This window comes from Elgaria multicarinata, chromosome 3 (assembly GCF_023053635.1).
Source record: "Elgaria multicarinata webbii isolate HBS135686 ecotype San Diego chromosome 3, rElgMul1.1.pri, whole genome shotgun sequence".
Taxonomy (NCBI): domain Eukaryota; kingdom Metazoa; phylum Chordata; class Lepidosauria; order Squamata; family Anguidae; genus Elgaria; species Elgaria multicarinata.
The window spans coordinates 103060902-103079877 of record NC_086173.1 but is presented as its reverse complement, the minus strand read 5'-3'; the positions used below and the strand labels follow the sequence as shown (position 1 = coordinate 103079877).

Below are 18976 nucleotides of genomic sequence, written 5' to 3'. Positions count from 1 at the left end.
GAATAGCAAGTCTTTGATTAGTGGTAGTCTGGAATACATCATAAATGGGGTCCACAACCGATTCGTCCGTTTGTTGGATATCTAATCCCAATGCCTGTGACATCCTAAGCATATGGTCAGAAAACCTGACCATATCGTCCGAAGGAGAGGAAGGGTCGTCATCGTGGACCTCATCCTCCGGCGAGGGCATCGTTGGAGTCGCAGACACCCTCGATTCCGAATCTGAAGGGTAGTCTTGCTCAGGAGAGGACAGCGTAACCACCTGCAATTGAAGTTGGTCTGTTGGTACCGTGGGAACTGCCCCGGTCGACGCCGAAGGTTGCATACATTGTCGAGGAGTAGACACCCTCGAAGCCTGATGGTCAGGTGGTGAAGGTAGTGGTAACCGGCACACTCTTGTCATAGGTGGCGGGTGCGCATAGTAACCTTCCCGGGGACTCTGTCGATCCGGAAAGTAGCGCTGGGGACGATATCGGTCCCATTCATAGTCTTCATATCTTGGCTGAGGATCGGAGTATCTAGAAGCTCCGTCCCATTCACGGCGAGGTGTAAGTCTTGGAGATGGTTGTAGTGGGATTAATCCCTGCAACGTTTGAGGCCTTGTAGGCTGTTGGAAAGAAGCCGCTGACGCGGAATCTCTTAGTTCGCCCTCCGAAAGGCTGAGTGGGCGTGTCGGTACCGTGGCCATCGGTACCGACTGAGATCTCGATGCCGAGGGAGGCCTCGACATCGACGCGGTCGGAGCAATGGGAGGCGTGGAATGACTCCTAACCGGCTCCGCCGCTCGAGGCGACGCTAAGGTGGATTTTTCAGCGTCCCTCTTTTTCTTCTTCTTCTTCTTCTTCTCCAGCTCCGAAGAAGGTTTAGGAGTTCTGGCTTTCTTTGAAATCTTCTTAGCCATAGAACTCGTCAAAGACCGGCCAGGCGTGAGGGGTATCTGTGCCCTATGAGCTCTGGCTTGCACCTCAGTGCCGCGGTCTGCTGGTTTGTCGATAACGGGCTTACGGATTGCCGTTTTTTCAGTAACGGACTTACCAACTGCCGTTTTTTCCATACTGGGAGCCTCATCCCACAATATAGAGCGAAGTCTATCGGCTCTATGTTTCCTAGTTTGTTTTGTAAACGACATACAGTGGTGGCAGGCCTCCACAACGTGTCCTTCTCCCAAACAAACGAGACAAAGAGAGTGTCCGTCCGTCGGCGGAAGTTTCGCCCCACACCTTACACACTTCCTAAATGGGGCTTTCGTTGCCATACGGGCCTCAGGCGACCGAAGTCGCTGAGGGAAAAACTATCTACAATTAATTTTTTTTTTTTTTTTTATATAGATAAGAAAGAAGTAAGAAGAATTAGGAAAGATTGAAGAATGAATAGGTTTAAAGAGAAGATTAAGTAAGTTAACTAGAAAAACGCTAGAGGTTCGGTTAAGCTGGTCTATGCACAATGGCGGACGACGAAGAACTGAGGTAAGGGCGGGAACCCCGCTGGACATGCGCGGTAGCGTGGGGGAGGGGTTCCCGCCAAAAACGTTCCACTCAGCTATAGTAGGTTCCGGTCTGGTCTCTGCGCAGGCGCAAAGCCCATATGTGTGATGCATAGAGACCACGAAGAAGAACTGGGGGGGGGTTTAAGCTATTGTTCTGAAAATTCTTGTGCACAGAGAGTCGTGGATGGGGGTCATTTTGAGACCACTCTCAACTTTCTGCATCGTACGGGTCGCAGGCTAGACGTTTTTAAAAAATCGGCGGGAAAAATACCTTTTTCAAAGGGCTGAGGGGCAGAGTCAGCTCCCGGTCATGATGATCCCAAAGTTGGAGGAGGGCATAGGCAAAACAGGTAACTTGGGATTCTGGGAAACTTCTCTTCCTTCATCTGAACGGGCTTTTCCCCGTGTTTTTTAACACAGTAGCCCCACCAAATGCACAAACACAACCTGAAATCATATACTAAGCCAAGAATAAGAGATAGAAACACAGCACTGCTCCCCACCCTAACCTTGGGGAACAACTGAATCGATGTGGTGCAAGGGGATGAGCTCCCCTAGGGCATCTCATCGTGGACGTGCCCCCACTCTCTCCTGCACTGGAAGGCCATTAGAGCCTTCCAAAGAGAGTAAAACGGTGGAGCAATGCCTATCATGAGTTGAAGTGAATGGTCACTTTTCAGTGGTGGAGCAATGCCTGTTCTGAGTCGAAGTGAGCGTTTTACTTCTTCTCAGAGCTGTGGCTGTCAGTGTCTTGAACTGGCAGCTACTTCCCCCTCCCCCGGGCACGTCCCCCTATTGCTGGTAAAAGACAGATATAGCCTTTTAAAAAAAGTTCTTCTTGTTGTTTATTGAGCAACACTGCTGCTTTTAATTCCACCCCTCCTTTGTTTATTGATTGATTTATTCCATTTTATATGCATTACTGGCTTATCCTTGGCTCACTTCCTTATGCCCCCAGAAATGCCAGCTGCATGCCTGCCTGCCTGCCTTCCCTCCCTCCTCCCCTGCCCACCTCGCAGGGATGTTGTGTGTGGGGTGCCCGATTTTCAAAAATTCGCCAAAAATCAGGGGATGATGGGATTGCTTTGAAACTTGGCATGCGTGTGTATATCCCCATGAGGTGTCATGGTGCCAAACATGAGGTTTCTAACTTGAACAGAAAAAAAGTTGTATAATTTTTTAGCTTTCAATGCAAGCCTATGGGGGGGGGGAAACGGAGCTCCGGATCCGGATCCGGAGCTCCGGGCGGAGCGGAGCGGAAGTGGGCGGAGCAGGGGCGGGGCGGAGCGGCCCGATCCGGAAAATGGCGGATCTGCAAGTGAAGCGGAGCGGGGGGTCTGTGCACACCCCTAGTGGAAATGGTCGCTGAACCACCCAAAGTTGCCCAGTCTTGTTCTATTGTTTCTTCTCAGGGCATGTCTACACCATCCCTATATCCCAGGTTTGTCCCGGGATCATTCCTGTGCATCCAAATGCCACACAGGGGATCCCGGGAGCAGGCAGGGACGATCCCTCCATTTTCCTGGGATAACCTTTAGGTGTAGAAAGGGCCTCAGTCATCTCCCTTCCTCTGCCACATACAAACTAAAAGAGCCAGACCCTTGACCTTTTCAATTGCCTTTTGCAGTTCTGTGATATATATTTTTGAATTAAGGGTGTAATAAGAACTGTACACAGTTCTTTAAATGTATTAGCATCACAGCTGATCTGTCTATCTACACCTGTTTTATTTTCAACGACTTTCCATAACAATTCCAAACAATGACTTAATTTGCTTTTGTCATCTCCACAGTCCACAGGATCGACACTATCTCCACTATGACCCCGAGATCTTTTTCCCTGTCTAATCAAAGCTTTTTCTACCAGAAAATATACATTTAGGATTTTATCACAAGTATATGAAGCTATGGTGATCATTTTATGCTTCCTGATACTAAATCGCATGTGTCATTTTGCTCGGTTTGCAGAAATCATTCTGATGCTCTTTATACTTCAGCGTAATCCAGAAATACTTTGGCTCTCCCACTGCTTATACCAGACTCTAGATCAGTTAGTTAAATAGCATTGGTGTCAGTACTTGAAGGATCCCTTTTTGGAAAAAGAAAAAGGTTATTTTAAAGCTCATCCTGTGCCTGCTAACCCACATAACGTTGTATGAATAGGACCAAGTGTACTTGCTCTTTTGCTGGATTATTTATGTAGATATGCTGTAGTTAGCATAAAATGTCAAGGGCAAATTGGCTCTGAGCTCCTCCCAAGCCCAATCTACCAAAGTTCCATTAGCTGGCCTAAGGAAACAACAGTCCCAATTTGCGTATCTCTCATTCATCCTTAATTCTTCTATAGATGCAAACATTAGGAAGATATAACTTTTTACAGGTTATGACATCAAGTGTTGCTCTGGGTCCTGCTTCTACAACTGTACTATGATATCCTGAAATTGTTGTCAGCTAGTTTATTCATCTGCCCATTGGGAGTTTCAAGTTGTCCTCTGGCAATCCTGTATAACACAGTTGTAGAAGCAGGATCCACTTGTGAGGAAACTATCACTACATTTCAACTCCAACATCAGCACCACGCATCCTCTGGGCTCACCAGTCCTGTCAGGATCTGGCCCATCTATGCACCCATAGGTCCCACTTCATTGTTTACCTATGATGGGTGGCTTGCAGCCACACATTTTAAATTCCCCACTGTGTCTGAGTGAGGCTAGGCAAGGGTACAGTAGGATTTTTCTAAAGAGATGGACAGTTCACAGCTGCCCACTGCACCACTGCTGGTGTGAGCTGATGCTGTTAAACCTGGGGGGTGGGGGGGTGGAGGGTGGGATACAACATACCAGACACCACTTTGCCAGGATCCCCTCAAACCTGCAGTCAGTTCTACTTTATCCCAACAGATTCTGTTCTGTAATTATGCTAAACAAATCCCATGAGACACTCATGATTTCTACAATTCTCTTGGCCACCTGGTTATGTCAGTGACGTGCAGCCTAAGCCCATACATGCTTACATCCCACTTAATGAGACCTACTTCCAAATAAATGTGCATAGGTTTGAAGCTATAGCACTTCTTTCCATATCCATCACCAGTCAAAATTAAATTATACATGGGATGAGGGATCAATTAAATGTACAAACTCTCAGATTTTCTTCCAAAAGAAGAGATGCCATAGCTCAAACAAAAGCGCAAACAGTCCCAGTTTTAGGATCTCCAGTTAAATGACCTCAGATCATGAGGTTGGGAAAGACCTCTGCTTGAGAACATGGGAGAACCATACCAGTCATTAGTAGACAATACTGGGCTCGATGGACAAATGGTTTGATTCAGGAGTCTAAGGCAGCTTCATGCAGAATAAGACTATCAATGGCTATTAGTCGTGATGGTTATATACGACCTCCAGTACTGAAGGCACCATGCCTCTGAATACCAGTTGCCGGGGAACATGAGGGGGAGAATGCTATTGCTCCCTTGTCTTGCTTGTGGGCTACCCATTGGGGCATCTGGTTGGCCACTGTGGGAACAGAATGCTGGAGTAGACAAGCCTTTGATCTGATCTAACAGGGCTATTCTTACGTCCTTATTATGTGCATTCCATTTTATAAATCTTGAATTACCAGGAAGTTGTAACATCACTTTACACTTTGAAACAGCTGCTTGGTAAGAACCATACTTGTTGCAGAGTGGTCCTGGCGTTAGAGACATGTTACACATCAGAAACGGATCAGACTGATACTGCGTTGCTGGTTTGGCGTGTTCACAGAGTGCGGAGACCTGGGGTTTGCTTTTTGTAAGCCATTTTTAATTTTAACAAGGATTCCCTCTCACCTTTCCCAACACCTACATCTAAACCAGTCTGGTATATATATAACTCGAAGCCTTATACATTATATCAAAATTGTGATTAAATAGATAACAGAACAAGGTTTTTCACTTCAGGGCTACCAAACTAAAAAGCAAACTTCTCAAACAGCTTTGCCAGTATCTCAATGACTAACACGTTCTAAGCTGTAATTTTTTTTTCACTCTTCAGTACTAGCTGCTCATTCAATGACAATCTGTGGGTTCAGGTCCAAATAGTACCTCCTCCTGTATACACACAAACACAGACATACAGAGAGACGTTTTTGATTTTGCAAGCTACCTCTTGTGTATGCAAATTCAAGGTTATAAACTCTTCTTCTCTACACAAACCCCGAATTAGCTTTGCTATGGGAGTTTTACAGAATATGGTCAACCAATTTCAACTGCAGGCGGAAGCTATTATCTCCAAATTATTAACAATATGTAACGCATGAACATTTAAAGTTTGAATTTAGAATCATAGGCATCTATATGCGGTGACTTTTATGTTCCTATGAAACAGTGCTTGAATATAACTTTGAAAAGAGATGGCACCCTTTCTAAAGAAAGCTGGAACAATGGGTTCTGAGCACCATTTAGATGTAAGTCTACTGTTACAGTACTCTGGAAGGGCAGTTGGGATGTGTAGGGAGCAGTCTGCATTTCTCTTCTTGTTGTGGGTGGTTTTGCACAGTCTTTTGCAGCTGGAAATACGTTGTGTCCCCATAGTGGGTACAGAAAGAGGGGAATTTTAAAAGAAAGTAAAGTAAATCAAAGCAAAACAAAACCCCAAACATTAATATGTTTACAATAAACTTTTAAAAGGAATAAAAATTTTCACCGCTATAATTTTTTGGCTTCATGAACACTAACCAAGAAAAAGGAATCCATGAGCTACATTTTGTGCTGTCTAAAAATTCTGTTGCACTGTACATTTGCTGTTTAGAATTCTGAGCTCCCAGACTGTCCTTCTCCAACACTGCAAGTTCACTGTGATTAATGACAAGCTCTTCTGATCTTCACTGGGCTTCTGATCAGGCACCAGAGATCTTTCAAAATCGAGTGATAATCTTATTGATGACACAGTATATGATGCTAAGGAAAGTGAGATGCTGACACCAATGGCTATTTTGGTTTAAGAAAGGAAGATGTTAGGAAAGCTGAATGTCATCCACTCTAAAATGTTCGAACAGGCAACAATGAAGTTAGAATAGTAGGTCCTTTAAAAATCTAACCACATAGTGTCTGTGTGTGCTAATTGTGTAGCATTGCATTCTATTCCAGTTGTAGCATTTGTAACTTCTGTTGTGGTAAACTATTTCAGTTGTGGCTAGAATGAAAAAGATAAAATATTTGTTGCTCTTGGGATGGTCTGATGTGTTTCTCACCACATCATGTGTGATCACCACAGATAGATGACCATCTCCCCACCACCCAGTCCCTCACAATCACAACAAATGCTGAGAGACAGAGGGGTGCGTGGAGAGATATGGATGCCAGCCCAGCCACAGAAGCATCTTACAGCACATTGCCAGACAGCTGTCCGTAAAGAGCAGGTTTGAGTTATGCCCCTGGGAATTCAACTCTTTGGAAAGAGGTTATTAGTGGGCAGGATACTGTCTCTCTAACACTCTGAAGAGCCCTCTATTGATTGGCCCAAGGGACGGTAGCATAAAACTCCAGATTCTTTTATGATTCTGGGCTCATCTCTAAAGTTATTTGTCTGCAAAATTATGGATGCTCACACCAATGACAACTAACTAAGAGGCTGCCACTGCATTCTGCATATAAGATCCACAGAGAGAAGGAGTTTAGATGTGATGTGTATCTAACTCTGGCAACTCGTTAAAGCAAACCTTTCATGGAGGATTTTGACAAAAAGAGAGTATAGCTGGGAGCATTTGTCTGAGTGGCTTCTCTTGCACTTGGTCCTTGACATGGCAGGGTAGTCAATGTGTTCTACTCACTAATCTGAATGTCTAATATGGATATTAAAGCCACAACTGATGGAAACATGCCATTATTCCACCCTTTGACTATAATATGCCAACCTTTAAAAAAATGGAAACGCATTGAATCAGTAGAATTATTCGCAGAGTAAATGGCTTGTGGATTGTTGCAATGGTCTGTACATGTCTAGCAAGGTTTGCTTCCCTATCTCAGGGGAGCAACAGTAATGAATTTACCAACTGCTCATCCCAACACATGGCATGCGCAGTAGCTTCCCACAGAATTCCAGCTCACCATCTTATTTGCAAATGTCTCCATGTACCTAAAGCAGCTCTTCTTACCCACTTCCAGCTCAAGACAAAACATTCTTCAAGCTACCACTTAGGGAGAAGAAGAGTGAAGGGGGTTATTATTTTTACATTCATCTGGGCTTGAATTCAAAAATGGGTAAAGGAAGCCTGTACTCTCTCACAAGAGAGCACCATCCAATCAAAATTTCTCACCTGAGTCACTGAGCTGTTCAGTCCAGCATGGAATACATTTCCCCACATGAATAGCATACATTACAATATATATTGGGAATTACTTGTTTGGAAACTTCTTTCTTGTCAAAATCTCCCCACATGTGGAAAGCTTGCATGTCAGGGAAAATACTAGGTTAAGGCATCTAGCCTAGTCTTCTCCCTGACATGCAGGCTTTCCACATTTGGCACCATTTCTCTCCCTGATGTATTCGTTTTCCAAGCATTTTGATGTGGGAGCAATCCCCCATGTGGTGGTATAGTCAGACAATCTCATACGTATCTGTATAATCATCATTAACAAATAAGCAGCAAATTCACTTGTGCTTATGAAGAAGGGGGTGTATGTGTATGGGCACACTTAGAATGGCCGATACACATACATACATCATGCATACAAGCAGGAAATTATGCAGGATACACACACACACACACACACACACACACACACACATACTCATACATGGCAGCACATGATGATGTGTTCAGTGTCCACTCACATGCATGAATACACTGAGAGGTAAGTTCACACACTATACAACTAAACTATCATATATAAGCCAGAAGATTTTTATACTGATACCCTTTCTCCATCAGCACAGAATTCACAAGCAAGCAGAAGTTACTGTATGATGAAGAAATATGATTTGCTTTCCCCTTCCTCCAAAAAACAGGCACAACCACCCAGCACAACACAGAGAGAAGGGTATTTTTCGTTATCTTTCAAATGAAATCTGAGGATAGGGATAATACAGTCCTAGCTATATGCCTCCTGCTGCTCCTGTCGTCCTTCACCTTTATTCTAATAGAACCCCTATGACTCAGAAAGAGAGAGCACGATACAGATGAATATAGAAGGACAAGCATACAGTATGAAGTTCAAACTAGATATGACATCATTTATTTACAAAATTAACAATTGTGTGAATGGTATCATATCTAGTTTGGCTCTGAGCCTGTGTGCACAAGTGCATATAGCATAGGTCTATGCACACAATGAACAAGCACAGATACATAAATACTCGTATAATCACACATGCCCAAGGGAAGATATAGACATGCACACCCATTTGCACATAGATGTACATGTACAGAGACACCCTGTGAACAGGCACGCTAAGCTAGCAGTTCAGAAGCCCTACTTAGCAATGGCCACAGAGAACGCATTGAGTGTTAAAATGGAGCACTTGGAATGATGTTTACTCAAGTAATTCCATGTGCAATGCTGTGGATGAAGTAATATCCAGGAAGATGAGAAAGTCTACCGAATGGTATGTGGGAATCTTATCCAGACACAATGGGGATGGAACATATCCAATTCCCCATTTTAGCATGTGCCTGCTTCTATCAGTCGTGCTGGTTCAGTGATGCTGCAGCTAAAGTGGAGTCACTGATTTGGATGTCATAGTAAATCAGGATTGGGGGGACATGAATATCAATATTAAATCATGGAACAGAGAGCAAATTGAGAGGCAGAAACTTTATAGACCACAGAAATAAGAATAAAAAGAAGAAAGTGAGGAATCAATGGTGACTGGGGGAGGGAGCTGAGTAGCCTTGTGGCCAAGCAGCCCAAGGGGGAAGTTCTAACACTGCATCTCATTGATCTCCCTCCAGGCTGAGTCAATGCTCAGAAACAAGGCAGGTCTGAAGGTGGCTGAACGTTGAACTCCTTTGCTCACTGTATGGATCCAAGTCCATTAAGAAACAGAGTGAGCCATTGATCCAAGACCTCTACAGAGAGGATGTCAGCAAGAGGAGCAAGAATGTGGTGAGGAGAATCAGAACTTCTCAATACTTCAGCCCCCAATACACACATATTAACATTTTCTACCTCCTGCTGCCTTGATGACTCTTCCCTCAAGCCAAAGTAATGAAGCTCGGAGGATGCAGACTGTTTGACATGGGTCTTATCAACTGATATCTCAGGACAAGAACTTCAGTAGATATATTGCAGTGAGGAATTTGCCCCAGTGCCTCAATATATGATTTTGACTGAGACAGGTTTAACTTAACCCAGTATCCAGAAATATTGCTAATGCAAAGAGGACCATTTTCATTTCATCATGCTTAGGGAATCAAAGGAATTCTTATCTTGCATAAGGGCAGAGTACATAGCTTCTCCAAGACATAACATTCAGGAACTTCCAGTGCATTATGCCACAATATTATGTCAAATCCACTAAGGTTACCACTGCAAGCCTTCTGCTATATCACAATACTCAACACATGAAATTTCACTCCTGAACTGAACTACCACTGCATCACAACCTCTGAGGACCCACACTACAGAGACATGAATTTGTCACGTCTGTTGTGCCACTGACCTGTATTGCTGTGATGACCACTCAAACTCTGCAGCCTCTCTGCTGAGACTGCAGGAAGAGCGCATCATTAATGCCAACAGCAATGGCTGATTCCTTCAGATGGGCTTGTTTACATTTGAAGTTAGACAAGGAATTTCTCAAGGTCAGTTCCCAGGAGTACACCAACAGATGTTAATGGGTGCAACAACTGCAACTAAGAAGAACTTGGTTTATTCCATCATCGTGCAATATAAAAGAGAGACCGTGAAAGTGGGCTGCACAGGTAAGTGAGGAAGAATGGGGAAGGGAGCAGAGTGCTTGGGATCTTAGCAATCCTGCTCTTAAACCTTCACCTCTCAAATTAAAGCTGTTAATTGTAGTACAGTTTAGAGAAGTTGAGATGTCCATTTAGGGATTAAAAGTTTGCGCTACATTTTCCAGTTTCAAATATAACTACTGCTCTTTGGCGTCTATAAATGTGGTGCCAATCAATGAGTGCAAGTTGCAGAGGAACAGCTGATTAGGGGAGAAGTAAAGAGAGGCAAGGGGATAGTCTATACACAAATGCATCTACCTGCCCATGTAAAGTGCTCCCTGCATAGTCATTCACTCTCTCACTCTCTCTTTCACACACATGGAAATATATTTTGTTGTTCAACACCAGAGTTCCCCACCACCACTTCATGCCTTTCCTCTCAGCTTCTTGTAATAGCACATATCCTTAAGTCTGGCTACAGGAGCGTGGCAACCAGCTACAATTCCCCTGGATGTCATTTCTCTTCCTTTATTACACCCCAAATACTTGTCTGAGGACAAAGAGTAGGACAGGTCTCAACATGGATCAGTGACCGAAATCTTTTGGCTGGACAGAAAAGAAGCAAGAGAGACGATCAGTTTCTCTTTTCAATCCCTAAGAAACACGAGTAAATAGATGGCTTTATTCTTCACCCATTTCTTTCTCCAGGGCAATAGGCTCCTTGGTCCACTTGGCCTTGGCAACGTCGTGGTCCTCAGCAGAACCGAGGTCAGATGACAGACCTGCCATTCCATCCCCATCCCCATTGCCTTCCAACTCCAGTTCTTCAAAGGAAGAGCCACTGGCCCCTGACTCGCTGTAGCTGTGCTCACTGCGATTGTCTACTTCATCTCGGCTGTGGCCAGACATGAAGGGGGACAAGATGGAGGTAGCCACTGAAGTCTCTCTGCTGTTGGTTGTGGCTTCCAGGCTGACGGAGCTGGTCTCACTCAAGGTGTCAGACCCTTTATGTAGAAAAAAAGAACAAAGAGTCAATACAGGGAATGCATGATTAATTCAGAACAATAAAGAGGTACCCAATGCATATCTCCATCTTTGCTGTTCTCTGAACATATTTAGAATGCTCCCACCATTATGAGATTTATAAAGTGTACGAATCCATCCCACCAAGAAGTATCTAAAATGTTCAGTCTTCATCATAAAGTAAAATAAGTAACAAAAGCCCATACTAAGACAAATGGATTTAGCGAGTTTTAATGGGCAAGTTTTAATGGACGACACCTCAGGCTCTGTGGTTAGCGAAACCGTGGTTTTCTGGGGTCAGCACTAACTACAAGCCGTGCTGTCACTCACAACACTTTACATCATGGTTAGAGCCGATAACTCTGCTGCAGACGACAGCCCGACTGTGGTTAGTGAGTGAGCAGGGTTTAGCAAAACGCATCGCACAAGACACCTTAAACCCTGCTGCTTAACCAAAAGTCTTAACCAGCTGGGTTTAAGATGACTTCTGAACAGGCCCACTGATTTCTTACTCACTCTTTGGTTTGGGGCTTTTCATTTAACTCAATGGTACAGTTTAAAAAATATATGAACTAAAACAATCTTCCTATGGTACCAAAGCTTTTAAGATGGCAAGCAGAAACAGTTCTGCTTTCTGGCTAGATTCAACCTGTCAACATGATGATTGGCTTAGGGTTTTCTTATAAGAAAATCTAGATGAATTTCTAAGATAAGACAGAGAAGGACACACATCTGTGCAGTCACACATATGGGCTCTGCACCTGCACGAAGCCCCGCTTCAGGAATTTTCTATAGTTAGAATTCGTTTGGATGGGAACCCTCCCCCTCTCCACTGCGCATGTGCAGGAGGGTTCCTGCCCAAATTCCCCAGTTCTTCTGAGACCCCTAGTGGCCTTGTCTGAGGAATATAACCACATTTACATGTATGTATGTATGTATGTATGTATATGCTCTAATGCATCATTATAATGTCATTTGTGGGACACCAAGAGGGGAGTATGGTGGGTGGGTTGTGTGACTGCAGAGATGACCACTCGAAGAACCACACTTACAGGTAAGCAACCTGTCCTTCTTCTTCGTGGTCTCTGTGCATCACACATATGGGTGATTAGTAAGCTTACTCACTGGAGGGGGGTTGGTGTCCTTAAATGAAGACAGACGATAGAATAGCTCTTCCAAACGAGCAGTCGGACCTGGACTGGACATCAAGTTTGTAGTGTGACACAAACGTCATCAGTCGAGCCCATGTTGCTGCCTTGCATATTTCTGAAACAGGTATGCCATGGTGGAAAGCCAATGATGTGGCTACAGCTCTTGTGGAGTGATTAGAAACTACTTTAGGTAAAAATTGAACGTTGGGGCGAAGCACCACCTTGTCCAGATGAAAAATTAAGTAAGGTTCATCTATTCTTAATGCACATAACTCACTTGCCCTTCTTGCAGATGTAATTGCCACCAGAAAAACAACCTTCAAGGTGAGAAGGCGCAAATCAGTGGGTGCCAATGGTTCGAAAGGCTTCGATTATAGTTCATGCAGAACAACAGATAAACTCCAGGAAGGTGAAAAGGTCCTTACTGGTGGGTTTAAATTCAACAGGTGTTTCATAAAACGTTTAACCGTAGGGTGTGAAAAAACCCTAAAACCTTCTATGACGTCATGAAAGGCAGAAATAGCTGCTAGATAGACCTTTAATGAGGAAACCTTAAGGCCTCTGTCCAGCAAAACTAATAAAAAAGATAGAACCTGATTGACAGAGCAGTTTGAAGGCAAAAAAACCTCATTGAAAGGCAAAAATGGTGAAAGAATTCCATTTCCTACTATAATTCTTATGTGTTGATGGTTTGAGGGCTGCCTCCAAGACTGTTTGTATTTTGGCTGTGAGTTCATTGTCCCTATTGGGACCCCAGCCTCCACGTGTCATATGTAGGGTGTCGAGGTCCGGATGGCAGATCTGACCCTGATCCTGGAATGGGAGGTCTCGCCTCATTGAGAGGCGAAAGAAAGGATCCTGTGACCTGTTCAGTAGGGTTGCGAACCAGTTCTGTCTGGGCCACCAGGGTATCAGGATTACACAATCCGTATTGTCGTGTATAATCTTTGCCAGCATTCTTGTAATTAACGGAAATGATGGGAATAGATATAGGAGATGATTGTCCCATTTGTGAATAAATGCATCTCCGAGTGAATTTCCCCCCACACCCACTCTGCTGCAAAATTGGTAACACACTGTTGCGAACAAATCTATTTTCGGTTCTCCCCAGAGGTGGAAGATTCCCTTGAGAACCTGAGGATGAATTCACCATTCGTGTGTCAATGTCAACTCCCTGCTGAGGGTATCTGCTAGTGTGTTGGACAGTCCCACTATATGAACTTTAGTGAGAGAGATTCAAGGTCGAGCGCACCATTCCCAAATGTGTATGGTAAGTCTGGTCAGGGGTAGAGACTTCGTTCCTCCCTGCTTGTTGACATAGAACACGACAGTCATGTTGTCCGATGTTACTTGGACGTGGTGGCCTCGAATCTCGGACTTGAAAGCTCTGAGGGCTTTTTGGACCACCAGCAGTTCGAGATAGTTGATGTGTGCCTTTTTCTCCTTGGTCGACCATAGTCCTTGGACTTTTAGTGAGTCGAGATGGGCTCCCCACCCCGTACAAGAGGCATCAGTCGTAACCAATTTTGATGGCATCAATGGTTTGAATGGTACCCCTCGTATTAAATTTGGATGGTGTGTCCACCACTTCAAGGATCTGGCTATCCTCGGTGGTATCAAGAGAGAGACGCGCCTGGCATTTCTGAGTGGGTTGAACATTTTGTTGAAACAGATCTGTAGATGCCTCATCTTGAGCCTTGCGAACAGGTCGACCATGGTAGTTGATGCCATCAGTCCCAATAGTCTCTGCACTGTGTGTGCTAATATCTTGCACTGCTTTATCACCATGTGTGCTAGGTTCTCGATGGCGAGATCTCTGTCGGCTGGTAGGTACGCCTTGGCAGTGTCTGCATCGAGGATCATGCCTATAAACTTTATGTTTTTGGATGGGTGAAGGTGTGACTTTTTTGTATTTATCAGAAGTCCCAGATTCTTCAATAGGTGTAGCACGTAGGTTAAGTGCTGACTCAGGGTGTCTTTCGAATCCGCAACCAGGAGCCAATTGTCGATGTAGGGGTGGACCTGTATGCCTAGACTTCTCAGGTGAGCGCAGACCACTGCAATACACTTGGTGAACACCCTGGGTGCTGTTGATAGCCCAAATGGGAGGAGGCAGAACTGAAAGGTCTGATGACCGATAGCAAAACGCAGGGATTGCTGGCTGTCTTGGTGGATGGCTATGTGAAAGTAAGCGTCTTTGAGATCGATGGAGGCAAACCATGACCGCCTCGTTAGGAGTGGTAAAATAGCGGGAAGGGAGACCATATGAAACTTCCTTGGTGTTATATAGGTATTGATGTCCCGTAGATCTAATATGGGGCGCAGTTCTCTGTCACTCTTTGGAACCGTAAAATAACAGGAATAGAAGGCTTTCAAACGTTGATGTTTTGGTACTTGTACTATTGCCCCTTTTTCCAGGAGTGAACGAACCTCCAACTGAAGTGGTACCGATGGTGTAGTAGTTCTCAGGACTCCCGAGGGGGGTAGGGAATTGAATCCGATTTTGTAACCTCTGTATATGATGGTCAACACCCAATTGTCGGAGGTGATTCTATTCCAAGCTTCCCTCGATGTCCAGAGACAGTTGCCGAAGGGGGTGTTCAATGTCGTTGGTATGGGCAAGTCAAAGACGTCATTTCTGACCAAAGTCTGGTTTTCGACGCTGGAACCTGGGCTTGGATGTTGTAAACTGTCTTTTTCCCTGCTGAGGTTGCTGGGGTGGTTTAAAAGACGATTTATCAGGTTGGTATTTCACGTAATTATAGGCTGTCTGTCTGTACCATCGTCTGGGCTTGAACTGTTGTGGAGCGGAGCCTATGCCCATTTTCTTTGCTGTGTTTCTAGCCTTTTGGACCGAATCCATAGCATCATCTGTTGTAGAATTGAAAAGGCCTGCTCCATCAAAAGGTAGACTCTCAATCCATGTTCTAGCTTCTTGCGAAAGTCCCGCCGATCTCAGCCAGGCTTGCCTTCTCAAGGCCACAGCAGCAACCATAACCTTTGCCACAGTCAGCCTGGTGTTTCGCTGTGTTAATTTGTTGTCATGCCATTCTTGTAGCCTTGGCATTGGAACACCCTTGCGAGCTCCCTTTGGTCATCCCCAAGGTTGTCACAGATTGAGATCATTTTATCCCACGAAAACAATTGATACCTTGCCATTGTGGCCTGGTAGTTGGAAACTTTAAGACTTAGAGCCGCCAACGAGTAGAATCTGCGCCCCTTAGGTCTAGGCGCCGACCTTCCTTGTCCACCGGTGCTGTATGCACTCTCTGTGAACGGCCCTGTGCCGACTCCACAATAATCGAGTTCAGTTGAGGATGTGTGAAAAGGAACTCCGCTTCCTTGTCTAGTACTCTATACATATTGTCTAGTCTCTTCAATGACGGAGCCATTGACGCCGGATCATTCCAGGATTGTTTCACGGTTTGGGTTAGTGTTGGCAAGAATGGAACAGCCACCAGCATTGTAGCCTCTGTATGCACTGCGTCAAATACGGGATCAGGCAATCTTTCCACTGTTTGACATGTCTCTATGCCCAGAGATTGGGCCATCCGTTGAATCAAGTCCGAAAAATGTCCAAGGTATTCAGACGGAGACACAGATCCTTGTGCTTCCACTATCGCATCTGGTGAGGCTATAGAGCAGGAGACTGAATCAGAGCAATAGTCTTCCACAGAGTCTGGTGACGTTGGTCATTGTAGAGTTTGTTCTACACTAGTCTGTTGATGAGATGTCGATAGTGCTGTAGTATCTTGATGCTGGATAATTCGGGGATGGTTGTTCACTGGCGCAATGGCTAAGGGGACAGGTTGTTCTGTCTCAAATTCTTAAGTAGGGCGTGAAGCCAAAGCCGACGGTGTAGCCCACACTCTAGGAGATGGTGGGTGTTCACACCCATAATGGTATTGGTCATGTAGACTGTGCCAGTCCTTATAATAATAAGAAGGTCTTGGTGGGAGCGACCATTCAGATTATCTTTCCCATTCCCTCACAGGCGAACAGGAGCAGTGACGGGCCCTTGAGTAATAATATTGTTCCCTTTCTCGGTATCGACTGTCAATGGAACGAACCAACTCCAGTGATCGTCTAAAGTCAGCCCTGTGTTCCATGGGAGCAGGTAAGCTTCTATGTGGGGGCGAGCCTCTGTTCGAACCTCTGCCCGATAGGCTACGATCTCCATGCTGCAGAGATGATCCCTCTCTGATCTCACCCTCCGACATCGAGAGGGTCGGTAAAGCCTCGACCATCGATGTTGGGGGGATATTCACAATCGGTGCCATTCCTCCTGTCAATGGCTGAGCAGGAGTACTTGGGGTCAGTTTGTTTGACATTGACTCCTTGGTTCTCTGTTGGTCATATTTATGAGAGGACTTATCCTTTTTCTTTTTCTTCAGAACCTCTGAAGATTTAGGCGTTCTTGCCTTTTTTGACAGCTTTTTTGCCACTGATGCTGTCAAAGACTGGCCCGGTGTTAGCAGGGGGTCCTGGCAGGGTCTGTCTGCCTGGCTTGTTGAAGGCACAACAGGAGCTGTAAGCACTGTAGTTTCCTGTTCGGAAGCCATTGCTGGTTTACTTACTGCCGCTAGGGCTCTTTCCCACAGCTCAGCCCGCAGCTTATCCGCCCGATGCATCCTTGTTTGTCTTGAAAAGGCTTGGCAGTGAGGGCAAGTGTCCACTCTATATGCCTCTCCAACGCAGATTACGCAAAAGTTATGGACGTCTGAGGGGGATAGTTTTGTCCCACAACAGGCACACTTTTTAAAAGAGGTCTTGGGGCCCATACGTTCTAAGGTAAGTATAGATGAGGAGAGAAAGTAAGTGTGTGTGTGTGTGTGTGTGTGTGTGTGTGTGTGTGTGTGTGTGTATATATATATATATATATATATTATAGGATGAAAAACAGACCTGAAAGGAAGAAAGAAGGAGAGTATAGAAATTAACAGGTAGGTTATTCTTAGCTAGTCTTTTACAAGAGACGTTCCCGATGAGACAGTCGCGATGACGGTCGAAGAAGAACTGGGGGATTTGGGCGGGAACCCTCCTGCACATGCGCAGTGGAGAGGGGGAGGGTTCCTGTCCAAACGATTTTTAGCTATAGAAATTTCCCGAGGCGGAGTTTCGTGCAGGCGCAGAGCCCATATGTGTGATGCACAGAGACCACGAAGAAGAAGAAGAACTTCCTTCTAATCCCCAATCTGGATAAAAGGGCAACAAAACCAGCCTAATTCAGTCTTAATTTACTAGAAATTCATACAGAAGATAGTTACAAAATAAATATATACAATAGACATGTTTCCTATAATTTGTATAAAAGTGTGGCCAGAGATTATATTCAGCTCTAGATCTACTCTCTGCTTGAAATGTCAAATTATTATTTTTTGGAATACCTGAGACTCATAAGAGCCTATCAATAAATATTGGTGAACATGTATTAGCCCCAGACTTTCTATTATACCTTTGGCGCTAAACCAAGAAGTTCCTGCTTCAGAGAAAATGTTGACATGAGGAAAGTGCATTCTGATTGCCCTCTACTGGACATTCCCCACCCCACCCCCACAAGCTACTCTTTTCTTCTGCAAACATATCCCCTTACTACGTTAGTGCCATGGCTTCTTTCCTCTAATGGAATGAAGGCTTAGAAAGCAAAAATTTAAAAAAAGAACATTGCTAAGATTTTGCATTTGCCAGTGAGTTCCATTTAAGGTTTCTTACAACAATATTTCCTATGCTTTTAAAAACAAAGAGAGATAGAGAGAATGGAGTTTATCCAAATTCACACAACAGTTAAAATTTGGTAGACTTACTACCAAAACCTAAAAACAGGACATTTCTATGTCTAGCAGTCAAAAAATGCAATGCAGATTTTCCCTCATACCAGCATCTGGCAAGGATCAAAGCAATGCCCACATCTGTCTCAATGGAGAAGTCGGAGCTCCCCCTTTACACGCTGCAACAATCCTTGACAATTTCCAGTAGCAGCCAAGAATGCATTCGTACTTGACAATGCAAGCTGTGTCTACTTGCATTGCATAAACTTTATTTACTGGCTTACCCAGCAAGAACATGAAAATATCCCCAAGTATCCCAGGCATATATATTTTAGTGCCTGCTTGCTCAAACTTTAGAATAGTTCTCATCTTCCGCAAAACGTGGAACACTCTGCTTTTGTTCTTCATGCTATGTGGATCTTGACAGATTTCATATGGAAACCCAACAATGAAGTCTTTGTTCAAGATAGATCCAAAAGAAAAGTGGATGGAGTAAGTCACTATCATCAGTTACTCTTTTCTGAAAACAATGGTTTGAATATGCACTCCTTAAGATTAGTAGGATGCAATTATACACAGCACACAAATGGTTACAAGACACATTCCGGGCCCTTGAGAACATATATGCATCCCTCCCTTCTCCATCATTAAGTACTGGATCTTCCTCCAGTC

General features: G+C 44.5%; 1 protein-coding gene across 4 annotated transcripts in view; it reads right to left on the bottom strand.

Annotated features, from left to right (window-relative positions):
• Positions 1 to 5285: 5285 nt before the first annotated feature.
• Positions 5286 to 18976, bottom strand: part of TEX264 (testis expressed 264, ER-phagy receptor) — a 177775-nt gene continuing 164084 nt past the window's right edge. For all 4 annotated transcript variants that reach the window (XM_063121117.1, XM_063121118.1, XM_063121121.1 and 1 more), the window contains exon 5: positions 5286 to 11366. In XM_063121117.1, the coding sequence (XP_062977187.1) occupies positions 11044 to 11366 (323 nt within the window). In that variant the 3' untranslated portion in view covers positions 5286 to 11043. The remainder of the gene's footprint in view (positions 11367 to 18976) is intronic.